This window comes from Pristis pectinata, chromosome 33 (genome assembly GCF_009764475.1).
Source record: "Pristis pectinata isolate sPriPec2 chromosome 33, sPriPec2.1.pri, whole genome shotgun sequence".
Classification (NCBI taxonomy): domain Eukaryota; kingdom Metazoa; phylum Chordata; class Chondrichthyes; order Rhinopristiformes; family Pristidae; genus Pristis; species Pristis pectinata.
In genome coordinates, this window is record NC_067437.1 from 15,749,377 (window position 1) to 15,764,998 (window position 15,622).

Consider the following 15,622-nt stretch of genomic DNA (forward strand, 5'->3'; position numbering starts at 1 on the left):
AAGGTTATATCTCTAATCTAGTGATTGAAATCCCTCATCCCTGGAACAGTTCAAGTAAATCTTTTCTTGCTGCACATTCTTCCTAAAGTTTAATGGCAGAATTGGAGCAGTACTCCAGTTGTGGCTCAACCAATGTTTCATAAAGGCACAGCATGATCAATTGGCTTTTACACTCTATGCCTATATTTGTGAAGAATCATATATGCTTTACAAGTCACATCTACATGCCACCTTCAAAGGTTTATACACATTTTCAACTAGGTTCCTCTATTCATGCACACTCACTAATACAGTACCTTATTCTTTTTGCTAAATGTATCACGTTTTTCTGCCCATTAGCAGAATGGTCAGAAAAACGTGATACATATAGTGCTACCTAGAGTGTGCTGATTCACTATAGCACTCTTGGTCCTCCAATCTGCACACTTACGAGAATGTACCCACCACCCATCTCCCCCTGTCCTTGTACTTTTAAAAAAAGGCATCCTCTCGAACTGCATGCTGGGAACACAAGCCGCATTTTGTGTTTCCTATCCCACTGCATTGCATTGTGATTGTGATTGAAACCTACTGAATATTGAAAGGCCTGGATAGAGTGGACGTGGAGAGGATGTTTCCAGTGGTGGGAGATTCTAGGATCAGAGGGTGTCAGAATAAAAGGAAATCCCTTTAGAACAGAGATGAGGAGGAATTTCTTCAGCCAAAGGATGGTGAATCTGTGGAATTCATTGCCACAGATGGCTGTGGAGGCTAAGTCATTGGGTATATTTAAAGCAGTTTGATAGGTTCTTGATTAGTAAGGGCATCAGAGGTTATGGGGAGAAGGCAGAAGAACAGGGTTGAGAGGGAAAAATAAATCGGCCATGATTGAATGGCGGAGCAGACTTGATGGGCTGAATGGCCAAATTCTGCTCTTGTGTCTTATGGTGATTGAATGGAATTTGGTCACAGTATCTTGCTTTACAGCAGAACAGGATATTGGTGCCCTTCGTGTTGAGTCTGATGACAGGAAGAAACAGTTTACAGCTGAAGTTTATTGCCTGACCACTGCAAGATCACCCCAGTCTCTGCCTTACTACTGTAGAGATCCTCAGCTTCTGCCTTGCTATTTTTGGATACAGGACAAACATTTTCCAACAGCAACAAAAATTGTTACCCTTCTCCATGTGATTCCTGGTGGCTAGTACCTACTGATGAGAAATCAATCAAGATTTCAAATGGGGGAATGCAGAGGAGATGAATAATTAGGAAGGATGCTTTGTTTTGATTGTATATAGTACAGAGACAAGAAATGAACTCATTGAAGTGTACAAAATTCTTACAGGACTTGATAGGATAGATGCAGAGTTGATGTTTATCTGGTGGGGTGTCTAGAGTCACAGCTTGAAAAGAAAGGGTCAGTCATTCTACACAGAGGTGAGAAGAAATTTCTTCACCCTTAGGGTAGTGAAACTTGGAATTCTGTACCCAAGAGGGCTATGGAGGCTCAGTTGCTGAGTGTATTCAAGTTAGAAATTGATAGCTTTTTAAATATTAAGAGAATCAAGTGGTATGGAGTTATTGGAGGAAAGTGTCACTGAGGTAAAAGATCAACTATGATTTTATTGAATAGAAGAGCAGGCATGAGGGGCCAAATGGGTTCTGTTTTTAATATTCTTGTCCTGACATGAAGAACCTGATTCATGTGGTAATTGAAACAAAGCCATCATTGAAGAGAATTAAAACTCATATAATATGATCAAATGTACTTGTGATTTGTGGTATTATCACAGTCTGTCTTGGCCATAACTGATTTATGATCTCTCCTTATTTCTTGCTTGAGGAATATGAAACTCTCACAAAGAATGAAGACATTCACCCAGATGTTTGGGTGAATCTGGCATGTACTTTCTTTTTCCTGGGGATGTACAAAGAAGCAGAGGAAGCTGCAATGAAAGGTGAGTCAGACTATCGTCGTGTAAGAGTTAACCTCCCAGCGCTGAACCTTTCATTTTTATCATAATGCCCTTATTGTGCAGGCAGGTTCTTCTGTTGGAAGTGGCCTTATATTACTTTTGTTTTCTGTGGCCAACTCTTTCTCTATTTCTTTTTCTAGTTGTGTTATCTCAGTGTTTTGTGTGTCCATTTTTTTTCATTCTCTCTTTCTCACTGTCATTTTGTTACGTTCTTCTTGTTTTGTGTCTTTGTTTGGAATACTTTAACTGTGGTAGTTTGGCTCATCGGAATAGTTTCCTGTCTTCGAATTGAACAGTTGTGGACCCAAACCTTAGCTGACTGTTCAGTGCAGTACTGAGGGATGCTGCATTGGCAGTAATGTATATTATGTGAGGAATTAGATCACTCATTCAGATGAATGTAATAGATTCCATAGCACCATTTTGAAGAAGAACAAGGGAATTCGTCATCACTCAATCAAGAGTACTACAGCAGTTGAACTGGTATTTCATGCCTTTTATGGAATCTTGTGATACACAAATGTACGTAATAATGGTGATTCCTTTGAACAGACAAGGTTAAAAACACATTTAACAGAGGTGCTCATAATCATGAGGGATTTTGATAAAGTGGACAGAAAAACTATTTTGACTGGCAGATGATAGGTAACTAGAAAGCACACGTTTAAGGTAACTGGAAGAAAATGCTAGGATATAAATGAGAACAGAATTGGTTTCTATGAGCTGATATGCAGCACCTGAAAGGAGATTCAATAATAACTTTGATTAGGGATTTTTGCTCTTAAGTGGGTAAAAAAATTCAGGCCTGTGAGTAAGGAACAAAGGAGTGAGACTAATTAAATAACTTTCAGAGACATGGCACAGTTATATTGGGCTAAATGGTGTTGTTTTGCGCAATTTGATTTTGATTCTATTCGGGACTTTTTTTTTTAAAATCCTATTGATTGTAATTATTATTATGTTTCATGTGGACCAGGTGCCAACATAGGCAATTGCATGCAATAGGAGTTAGAAGAGAGGAAAATGCAACTTCAAAAAGCTCAAACCTATTCATTCTCTCTTTCAGCTCCTAAGAGTCGATTACAAAACCGCTTGTTATTTCACCTGGCTCATAAGGTAAAGTTAGGAATCAGCACACTAATCAGTCTGACTGTTTTATAGGAATCAATTGGCCTACTTTCTCTGTCTTCCTGTTTTCTGCCTGTTTCTTATATTTATTTCTATCAGACATTTTTTCTACTGTCTCTTTCTCTCGCTTTTACTCTTTCTCATCATTAACTCATCAAACTTAGACTGAGGGATTTCCTGAGTTCATCTCTTGGTTATGCTATCGCATGCTTATCTCTTTTTTTTTGCATTGTCTCTTTTGTTCCTCTTTCTATTGTGTCGTTTATATTCTTTTTCACTGATTCACTCTTTCCTCCAGTTCCTTCTCTCTCTGTTTACCTCCAGTTCTGTTACTGGCTAATTGAATTCCTTGATCTAGAAATTCCTTTGTGCAACTCCAGGTGAAATTGTTGTACCATTTGAAGATTGGCTTAGTGTGGAGTCAAACAATATCAAGCCCATTTCTAAATTCCTTGGCTCCTTTCAGGGAATTTGACTTCCAGCATTGTAACAGAAATTTCATTTCTTCTAGTTCCTTTATGTTTGGCATAAAACCTCTCCAGATGATATGAACAGCAGAGCAATGCCTAAAATTAATTTCCAGTATTAACCTAATCGGTTTTAAATTTGTGAATATTGTGTATCTAATGCTATGTGCCTGTGATGCTGCTACAAGTAAGTCTTTCATTGCACCTGTGTGTACATGTACTAGTGCACATGACAATAAACTGGACTTGACTTGAAAATAAGAGTTGTCATTTTTATTCACAAAACAACCAGGTTTTACTATCCCCACTTGCCTTAAAATTGTGCTTTTTAAAGGGTCACTGTTAAAACTGCATTGATTGTCTATTGCTGAAATTTGAGATTTACAACCTTAGATGCAGGATCACACATTTTGCTAGCCTGCATTGTTCATGGAGGTCAAAATCACAGTTAACCCCAGCTCTCTTGACTTGCCTGCATTCCAGGCTGTGACTGCTGATCTCTACCAGTTCTCATTCTGTTAGCAAGGTCATCTAAACTCCATAACTCAAGGAGAAAGGGTCTCATATACTCAGCTTCTAGGGGCAGGCAGAGTAGGCACAGAGGTTAGTCTCTGTTGCGAGCTTCCCCCAAAGAGTAGACATCTCGTGTAGCATTAACATTTACAAAGACCTTCCTGGCCACCTGGCAGGAGCACATGTCTGTAACTGGGAGGTCTCCGTGGGCTGCTTCAACAAAGAACATGCCTTCTGTGGCACTATTCGTCACCAGCTTGTCCAAGTCCTTGTGACCCCGAGAACACTCCCACCCCTCCCCCATTATTGCATCATCCATTCATTAAGTAGCAACACTCCCCCGTAGCTGGAACAGCACTGTTATATTGTCCCTTTAAAAGCTTTCTGCAAGATTGCCACTAAATACTGACAGTTTTGTGATCAATAGAGTAATGCCTCACTTGAACTGGGGCAGAGAAACCCACCACCGTTGTTCTGTGAACCTCGCAATTGAAGATTATGATCTTTATGGTGCTTCTACAAAGCATGAGAGTGACACACATTACTGTTTCAACAACATTAAAATGAAATAAAGCAATTTCTACACCCTTTTGCTTTGTTCCAGTTCAGTGATGAGAAGAGATTGATGAACTATCACCAGAATCTGCAGGACATCACTGAAGATCAGCTCAGTTTGGCTTCGATCCACTATATGCGCTCTCATTACCAGGAGGCCATTGATATCTACAAGCGCATCCTGCTCGATAACCGGTAACTCCTATATTGCCAAGTTAGTGGTTATGTGACAATGAGTCACTTGGGTGGTTAGGGAAAGCATTAGCGAATAATTTGGATCAAAACCTTGGCTTAGATTGTAAAGATAGTACATGTCCAGCCCCATTGGCATGAAAAAGGTATTAATTGACCGTAGATCTCATTTTGGGAGTGGTAGGTATGGTGTGTTATTGCTATTTCCTAATCTCACCATCTGGAACTGTTTAAGTAAATATGTTAATCGTCAGATGTTCTTTCATAATGGAAAAATTTCTTGTGCACTCTAAGGTAACATGATCAAGTTGAATCCATATGAAATAACTCAGTTGATACTGTGAACAGGGTGATTTGCTCCTGCAAAGTCAGATACCATTTTTGTGATAAACTTTGATCCCTGGAAGTCATGTGTGAGGTCTGTTTGACGGTCAGAAGTTATTACTAGTTATCACTTATCAATGTTGTTATGAAGATTGGAAAAGGGAGGCTTTTTCTGAATATCCTGTCCAGTGTAATGAGTTTTACCATCTACATTTGAATTTATTTGGTCCTTTTTAAGAAGAATTTGGAATCCTACAGTAGTCCCTGTGACCCTGTGTGTCCTCAGTTGTTGGCTTCTTTGTGTTTTATTTCTATTTATCCTTTAAATAATTTTCGTGCATATCTTCTAAGACATTTGTATTTATTTGATTTTTTTAAACCCATTCATTGCAGATCTGAGATACCTCTTTCCACAGATGCCCACCTTTGGGGAGCTAATCCAATAGTTCCCAGAGTTACCCAACTAGTGGGGACTTGAGCTCTGCACTTCCGCAAACACTCACGTCCACTAGGGACAACAGATACTCGCTATTTGGAAACTGAACAAACCTCACTCCTTATGTGCCACTTATTCATTCCTGCAGCATATATCTTATATAGAGGACTTGTACTCGGCTGGTGGTTCCCACAGATCATTGCATCCCTGCTTTATTTATATCTTATCAGGATGAGTATTCATTCAGATGAGTAATGATACAAGTGAATGGTAAAACTGGCTTGAAGAACGGAATGACCTACTCCTTTCCTAATAGTTAGACATGCAAAGGGAGAAAAAGATTGGGAGACCTAGAATCTGAATGAACAGGAAAATAAACTGAAAGACAAAAGAACTTATTAAGTCATTGAATTGTTTTGGTTAGAACTGCTACCATCATTGTGGAGAAGGTACTTACTTCCTTGATGCTGTTGGAAGTGAAGTTCTAGTGCTTTAATCCAGCAATAATGAACAAATGCAATATATTTACTGTTGGGGCTATGACGTTTCATGCGCTCACTGCCCTTTTTCCTTCCAGATGGTAGTATTTGCAGAGTTAGGTGATGCTGTCAAAGAAACTGTGGTGAGTCCTCACAGTGCATTTTGTAAATGGTAGACACTTTATTCATGATGCCCTTTTATTAACTGACTGTCAAGAGTGCTGCTTTGTCTGGAAGTTTCTGGAATGTTTCTGGAGATGTAGTCATCCAGGGAAGTGGAGAGCATTCCATCATACTTGGGTCTTATAGATCATGGAAAGGCTTTGTCATACCAGGAGGTGAGTCTCCTGCCTTCTCCCCATAACCCTTAACCCCCTTACCAATCAAGAACCCATCAATCTCTGCCTTAAATACACCAAATGTATTGGCCTCCACAGACCCCTGTGGCAACGAATTCCACAGATTCAACCATTCTCTTGGAATTAATCATTTAGTCCTTGATTGGATTGAGGCTACATTGAGGTCTGAAGTTGAGTGTTCCAGGCAGAATCTAAACTTAACATCACTGGGCATGTTGTTGGGGAGTTAGTGCCACTTGCTAGCACTTCCGCTGACACCTCCTAACACTTTGCTAATGGTTTTAAAAAAAAGTCATATAACAGACAGACAGGCCCTTTGGTACATTGCATTCACTGGGGCCATTAAGTACCTATCTATACTAATCCCAATTTCCAGCACTTGGCATATTGTCTTCTACGGTATGGCATATTGAGTGATTATCTAAATATTTCTTGAATCTTGTGAGAGTATAGGCAGTCTCAGACTTTACTGTGTTGTGGATCAAACACCATTCATCACCTGACTTTTTTTTTACACATGAGGCAATTGACATGTGACCATGTTCATCCAATCCACATGGTGTTCTCAACACTTTGCACATAGCTATTCTCTTCCCGACACCAAGCTCCCCAGACTCTGGGCATCTTGTGACTTATGGTTTCTATCCATATAGTTTCTTTTCATCCCAACTCTCAGGGGAATAACAGTTAACATTCCCATACCAAATGTTATTACACAATTATTCTAAGGCTAAATGCTACATCTTGAACAGCCTGTACTGAACTATTGACACTCCTATCATTGGCCTTTAAGAATTTTAGCAGCTGGTGCTTATGGCTAGTCCAGTTCTAAATCCTTCTTCCATACTGAACTGTACCTAATTACAATACCTAACACTAATAACTGTATCTCAACTGTTTTTTTAATCATGTGCAATGAATAGAATTGGCTGAAAACTGGTTTTTATGATGGTGTAAGGGATAAAAAGAGAGTAACAGAAAAAAATTGAAGCACGAAGAGGGAAAGGTGGTGAATGCGGGTAAAGCAGAGACTGAGTTACAGGACCAAAAGTCTTATTATAAGTCTTTGCCTGTATCAAAGCCACGGGTATTAACTTGTACATTACCGTATATATTCTGCTTGACATAACTCTGAAGTGAAAGTCTTAAAAAAAAAATGACAGAAAGAAATCCAATGTAAACACTGGAGTAAATTCGGACAAATTAATCGTAGGTGAAGTTATGAACCCCAGAAAAGGTTGGACTAAGATTCTTTGAACTGTACCTCCACACTCCACTGTTCATGTGTGCCCGCCGACAATAGTAATTAGCTCCATTGTTTTACAGCTTTCACTGCCAACTATTATATAGATTCTTAAGCTTGTTAATTTTACTCTGTGTTTTGCTAGGGAATTTATGGCCTTGAATGTGTACGTGGCACTGTGCTACTATAAACTGGATTACTATGATGTTTCCCAGGAAGTCCTTGCCGTTTATTTGCAACATTATCCTGACAGCACCATTGCACTGAACCTGAAAGCCTGCAACCACTTCCGGCTCTATAATGGAAAGGCAGCAGAGGTAACGTTCTGAGCTGAGGACAGAGGTTAATACTGAAGAATTCTTCATTTCAATAACAGATATGTTGAGTCCTCTACAAAGCCTTCCCCATAAGTCTCCTATCTAGTTGTCCATCTTGTTTTTTTTGAGAGATCGTAGAATCACAGGAAGGCCTCTGGTGACCTCTGCCAGTTAACTTCTCAGAACTTATTGGAGCTTTCACTGTAATCCTATATGCCTGTTCTCCCCTTTTAATTTTTCTTTTGAACATTCTTATTGTCTTGGCCACTGGTAGTAATACTTCAGATCCAAAAAACTGTTCATGTAAAAATAATTGTAGCTTTCTCTTGATGCATCATTTTTCTTAAAATACTTTTCTGAGAAGTTCTGGACTAAGATGGGGTGAAAATTTCATCCAATTTTGAGTTTTGTGGTAATTTTGGTCTATTTGTTCCCATTTGATGCAGTTTGGAGACAGGACAAACTTGGGCTTTTCACTCCTGAAAGGAAACGTTGGTTTAATAGGTAATGTGGAAAATGTTAATCCAGAAGAAAAACTGCAAGGATAGGATAAGGGACTAATGTTCAAACTAGTGAAAGACCTACTTAAGTCAGATGTTCAGAATTCTAGAAGCATAGAGTAATCTACATGAAATGTACTCCTACTTGGAGCAGTGGGGGGCGATCAGTCAGAATTCTTAAAGGCCAAGCTGAACACAGGTACAGGGATGTATGAATTAAACTGTTATACTGTAGATGTACGAATTAAAGTTGGCAGAATGGCCTCCCTCATGTGTGATCTGTCTTGTGGAAAAATTATTTTTTGAGAGTGGTTAGACTTTACGATCTATGATTAAGATTAAATGTCAATCACAGCTCAGTGATAACGCTCCCACCCCAGATCATGCTGGGTTTATGAAACCTTGCTATTTGCAAATTGGTTGTTGTTTCTTGCGTTGGCACTGTGAATACAGTTCCAAATTGTTTTATTAGCTATGAAATATTTGGGTCATCATAAGGCTGGGAAGGTCACTATATAAATGCAAGTCTCATTTTCATAATTTGGTAAAGGTTTATCATGCCTAAAACATTTCTCTAAAGAAATATGTTGTGTGTATAATGAGGCTTTTTGTGGGTTAATGCCACTGAATTTTCTCAGCAGGTTCAACTCATCTGTAACCTGTTGGACCAGTGGAAATTCTAATTTTAAATTACTACTTAAAGTCAACCTTTTATCCCATGTCAAATACTCCGGTATGAACATGGTGGATAGAGGTCATATTCGTTTTCTAGACACACCTGATCAAATACAAAAGGCTTATTACATCCTTGCCTGATTTCACTTTCCACTGAAATCTGTTGAAAATTACTCCATTTAAGTTTCTCAGGCAATGGGGACTGCCTGAAGAATGCCTGGGACTCAAATGTAGGAGGCCATCTTCCCATCTTTTACGACCAGTCAGACTTGGAGAGGAGGGAGTGAAGTGAGGAGGCTTGCACGATTGGAGTTGGGAAAGGCCATGAAAAGATTTGAGAAAATTTTAAACAGTGCACTGTGGACCATAAGTCACTGCAGGGATGGTAATTGAGTCAAAGTTAGAATGAGATAGAATGTAGTCTACTGAACGGTTTGTCCCATCTCTAGGCATAACAATATAGTTGTTTTTCATTTTGCTAATGATTGTCTCTTTGAATTTCTTAACCAATAAAAACAAAGGTTATTATTTGCATATGTTTCTTCCAACAGGCAGAGCTGAAAAATTTAATGGACATTGCTTCTCCTGTGTTTGATTTTGCGAAAGAGCTCATAAAGCACAACCTGGTATGTATTATGTGTCTCTGTCCGGCAGACTTGCGAATGGTTTTTAAATATTTGTTCTGGAGATTAGGGCTAAGACAATATTTGTTGTCCTAAGAGCATTTAAAACTAACCATACTGTGAAAATGGCTTCCATGTACATTAGTAAGGTCTGTGTGTACACTCAGTTTTCACTGCTTTCAGAACCATATTGTTCTGCAGGCCACAGGTATCAAATTTGTTGAATTCAATTTCATAACTTACCATGGTAGAATTTAAACTTGGGACTTACAATGCAGTAAGAAATGCAAGTCTTTGTTAGTATCATACCCACTGGATACTGCGTGTGTAATAATGTAAATAAATGCTTCTAGTGAGAATCCATGATTTATTTTGATTATTGGAATGACATAATGATAACTAACTTGTAGAGTTGTATCAAAAGCAAAATATTGCTGATGAAAATGTCTGAAATTTTAAAAAACACAGAAATGTTAGAAGTATCAGCATTTTTCAAACCATAGATGCTGTCTGAGGTATTTCTGTTTTTATCTCAAAAGTCAGAGGATGGGTATATATATCCTTGGAAATAATAGGGTGAAAAGCATTTATTGATGCTCACAGTATGTTATCAAACAGTACCAACTATCATTGATAATAATTAAACATGCACTCAGAAAAGTGCTTAGGAAGTTCGAAGATTTAAATTGTTAAAAATACTGAACAGATCAGGCAGCGTCTGTGGAGAGAGGGACAGAGCTAACATTTCAGGTCAAAGACATTTCACCAGAATTGGGAAAAGGTAGAAACTAAGTTGCAATAAAGGGGGAGAGGTAGAGGGAACAAAGGAAATGTATTTGGTCAGGTGGAGACCAAGAGAATCCGAATGACATGCATGCCATCTTATAGAGGGTGATGAAGGCTTGTCAAATGCAGATGATCTGTGAGAGGAGGTGTAACTAGGGGTTGATGAATGAGGGCTGAGGGAGAAAAAAATCATTGCTGGAATTGAAAGATACAGAACACAGTAGCTGCTGGAAATCTGAAATAAAAGAATGCTGGAAATACTCAGCAGGCCTGATAACATCTGTTGAGAGTAAAAATATACTGTTAATATTACAGATATTACATTTTAACTGGCCAGTTCTGACACAAACTGGAAAGGCTGGTTATCTGAAATTGTTAAAGTCAACAAAATACCCTGTACAGATTCATTTGACCTTCCCCCTCCTCATTCAATTCAATGAAGGCACCGTCCTCTCTGCAACTCCCTGGCTCAGTATTTCATCTCCAATAATCACTCCCCTGCTAATGGCACTTTCCCATGCAACTGCAGGAGGTGCAAAACCTGCCCTTTTACCACTTCCCTTCAACCATCCAGGTACCCGAATACTCCTTCCAGATAAGGTCATCAAACTCTTTCTTTATCTCTCTTCATGGAGGCTACTTATTGGTCAGGCACAGTAGTGTAGCAGTTAGCGTAACACTTTACAGTGCCAGCAACCTGAGTTCAAATCCGGCCACTGTCTGTAGGGAGTTTGTACATTCTCCCCGTGTCTGCATTGGTTTCCTCCGGGTCCTCCGGTTTCCTCCCACATTCTAAAGATTTACAGGTTAGGAAGTTGTGGGCATGCTATGTTGGTGCCGGAAGCGTGGTGACACTTGCGGGCTGCCACAAGAACACTCTACGCAAAGAAGATGTATTTCACTGTGTGTTTCGATGTACATGTGACTAATAAAGAGATCTATCTGTTTGATCTACTGAGTATTTCCAGCATTCTGCTATTTCAGATTTCCAGCAAATGCTAGCAAAATCTAAAAGTTATTATAAAGAATACATAAGTGGCTGAGCTCACCACATTTTGAACTTGAAAATAAGAGAAACAAAATTATTACATTGTCAATATTATTCAAGTTGTCCCAAATCAAACCAAATAACAAAAGACGAAAGGCCAACAATGCAGCGGTTATCTTCTCATCAAAAAGATTGATATCATAACTGTTTTTTCCCCCACTCCTCCCCTCTTCAGGTGGTGTTCCGGGGTGGAGAGGGTGCCTTGCAGGTCCTCCCACCACTTATTGATGTCATTCCTGAAGCCAGGCTCAACCTTGTCATTTATTACCTGCGACAAGGTAGGTAATGTGCCATAGAATATAGAAGGCAAATGCCCTTGTACTGCAATGTTCTACATTCTTGCATCACTCCCTTTCAACATACTCCCTATCACCAAGACCACTTGCTTCCACTTCTATGATGTCACATGATCTGTCTTTGCTTCATTCTGCTGATAAAACCTTCATCCATCTTTGTCACCTCTACACTTGACTATTCCAATGCTCTCTTGGCTGGCCTCCCCTAGTCCATGTTCCATAAATTTGAACATTCCAAGCTCATACCAAGTCCCATTCACCCATCAGCCCCACTCTCATTGACTTATATAGGCTCCTCTAGTCTAGCAATGCCTTGATTCTGAAGTTCTCATCCTTGTTTACAAATCCTGCTGTTACTTTGCCCCCTCTGCTCTCTGAAACTTCCTCCAGCTCTTCAGCCCTCAAAGAGCTCTGTACTTATTCTGCTCTATGCAGATCCTTGATTTTATGCAGTCCATTATTGCTAGCTGTGCTTTCACCATAAAGGCTCGAAATTCTCATTCTAAACGTCTCTGTCTCTTTCTCTCTTCTCCTTTAAGATGCTCCTTAAAACCTATATATATTTGTATAAGTTTTGTCCAACTCTTCCAGTGTCTCATTATACTGCACAGTTATCAATTTTGATTGACAATTACTCTTGTGAGTGCCTTGCACTAGTTTACTATTTTGAGTTCTATGAGATAGAAGTAGATGTTATTTAATCTCAGTCTGATGGAGCCATTAAAAGATTTTATTTCTTGTGCTGGATCAATATGCTAGTCTCAGAACTCCTGAAAGTGACAAATACAAAAATCTCACTGAAATAAAAATTTTAAAAGATGAAATACAATTCCAGAAACATTACAAAAATGAGGAGGGTAGTCTTAGTCTATGGATGATAAATTGGTGAGATGGTCAGGTCAACAGCAGATGGAATTAATCCTGATAAGTTTGAGGTGATGCATTTTGGAAGGATTAATAAGGGTAGGACATGCACAATGAATGGTAGGCCCCAATGGAGTACTGAGGAGCAGAGGGACCTTGGTTTTTCAACTCCAAGGATTCTTGAAAGTGATGGCACAGGTAGATATGAAGGTTCAGAAGGCATACAGAAGACTTTTTTTTGCTCAAAAGGTGGTGGAATCTTGAATGCACAGTCGAAGGGATGAGTAGAGACCCTTACAATAAGCATCTAAAGAAGCATATGAATCGCCAATGCAGAAAAAGCTACAGGCCATATGGTGATAAATGGGATTTGATGGCTAGCATGGAATGGCCTTTTTCTTTGCTTTGCAGCTCTGTGATTGCTGGGAATTGGTACAGAGCTGCGCTGTCCATAGCTGGCTCAGACGAAGTATGTTGTAGCTGCAGTTGAATTCAGACTTGACGAGCTAGAAATATGTTCACAGAACTTCAAGGAAAAAAAAGGCAATGTGAACTTGAAAATTGACAGCCCAGAGTAGAGTAATTTTATGCACTTTTCTGTGTGTCTCGGTGCCCATGAGAATTTAGATTTCCTACAAGCTTTTTTTCTGGTGCAAAATATCAGTGGGGATAGTGCAACACATGTAATTAGTCACAGTGAGATTTCAACCTCACTCATCTGAAAAGTGGCAATTTCCTATTTACTCACAGAAACAACCAGGTTTTACGGACCCCATTTTCCCTGAAACCTTTAAATAGGCTAACATTCAATGTCCTCATTGATCTCTGACTTTCTACCATCCATCTCAAATAGAATCTCATATGCATTCCTCAGTGGCCTTGCCCAAGAAAGTCAAGGACACAATTGCTCCCAGTTTTTCTAGTCTGAGGATCATTCCAGGCTTCTGCCACAACTGATAGTTTGCTGCCTCATTGCTATACTCTGGAGGTCACCCAATACTCAAGAGGAGACTAAATCCACTTGTCCTTCACCCCACATGTATAGCACAGGAATATGTCAGCACTGAAAGCTTCCCCAAAGTGCAGGCATTCATTAACTGTACTCATACAGTATTACTCCATATAGAGACCTCCCTGACAATGTCCTCCCAGGACTGTCTGGCTGCAGCCCTGGAGGGTCTCTGTGGGACATTTTGTAAAGAGCATGCTGCTTGCAAGCACTGTTCTTTATCACCCTGTCCTAATCCTTCTAGGCACCTGGGAGCCATTCTCCCTCTCTCCTCCCATCACTACAGCCTCCATTTAATCTGTAGCCAGAAGATTGTTGCTTGTATTGTAGTATTTCTCTTCAGGGACTGGCAGCAAACATCATACCAAGCTGATAACACCAAGAACCTGTAACATATCAAAGGGAATGATAAGATAAGATATCTTTATTAGTCATATGTACATTGAAACACACAGTGAAATGCATCTTTTGCGTAGTGTTCTGGGGGGCATTCAGCAAGTGAAGCCACGTTTCCGGCGCTAGCATAGCATGCCCGCTGCTTCCTAACCTGTATGTCTTTGGAATGTGGGAGGAAACCAGAGCACCCAGAGGAAACCTATGCAGACACGGGGAGAATGTACAAACTTCTTATAGACAGCGGCGGGAATTGAACCCTGGTCACTGGCGCTGTAAAGCGTTACGCTAACCGCTACACTACCGTGCCTGCCCATAAAACTTGATATCACCCCAGATGGTACTTGAACCCACAGTCCCTGTCTTAGGAGGCCAGTGCCTTATCCATTAGGCCACTGGGGCTTCATGAATGCTGTGCGGAATCAAACAGTCTCAATTTCAGTGCCAGATTACACAGGGAAATCCAACAACACTGGAAGTTTTTGTTCTCTGTGCAACTTTTACCATTAGAGTTAAGGAGACCATAAACTTTGTTCTGATTCCAAACAATGGACATGGAAAACTTCTTGGCTTATATTTTGTAAACATTTGTGGTCCATTTTGTACCATGTGTAAGTTGCTTTTGTTTGCTTGGATTTTTAAAGTAGACAGCCCCCTCTTTTGTTGTTTTATGCAATTTGTTTATTAATTTTTACCAAATAAAACAATTCAGGTTGCTTAAAGAAACAGCAATTAAACCAAGTAGTGTGATGAGAGAAACCATAGAGGGATATAAAATTGTGAGGGGCGTAGATAAGGTGATGGTCACAATCTTTTTCCCAGGGTAGTGGAGTCTAAAACTAGAGGACATAGATTTAAGATGAGAGGGGAAGGATTTAAAAGGGACCGAGGGGAAACCCTTTTCACACAGATGATGGTGGGTATATGGGGCGAACTGCCAGGGGAAGCTGTTGAAGTGGGTACAATTATAATGTTTAAAAGACATTTAGACAGGTATATGCATTGAAAAGTTTTAGGGTGTTATGGGGCAAGCACAGGACAATGAGACCAGCATGGACAGCCATCTTGGTTGGTGTGGACGAGTTGAGCTGAAGGACCTGTTTTCCATGCTGTATAACTCTTATGACTCTGTGTGAAATGGTTCTAAAAGTTGTGAAAGGACCTGAAAATCATTGAACTGCTCCACCAGTGCTTTAAGTCATTTCAGGAAAACAAGCACTGACTGTCTTATGTTCTTTTTTTGATAATGCTGTCTTCTGAAATTTTTTGAGCAGCATTGTTCCTGGCCTTGTCTCTTTCTGAAGTAAACCAAAACCAGCCAGTTGTTTTGCAAATAAAATTGTAACTGTGTATCGCCTTTATTTTGCTGTTATAACTGGCCATGAAATGACTTTTGAGGAATCCATAAGATTCAGTTCCTAAGTCTTTCCTCAGCTGAATGATTGGCAAGATTCCCTCTC

The 15,622-nt window shown here is 39.7% G+C and overlaps 1 protein-coding gene across 1 annotated transcript in view; it reads left to right on the plus strand.

Moving 5' to 3' along the window:
* Positions 1-15,622, plus strand: part of ttc26 (tetratricopeptide repeat domain 26) — a 54,834-nt gene that overhangs the window by 8,656 nt on the left and 30,556 nt on the right. The window contains 6 exon segments of the mRNA XM_052043251.1: positions 1,823-1,937; positions 3,022-3,071; positions 4,668-4,813; positions 7,797-7,968; positions 9,695-9,769; positions 11,776-11,878. Coding sequence (XP_051899211.1) covers positions 1,823-1,937; positions 3,022-3,071; positions 4,668-4,813; positions 7,797-7,968; positions 9,695-9,769; positions 11,776-11,878 — 661 coding nt within the window.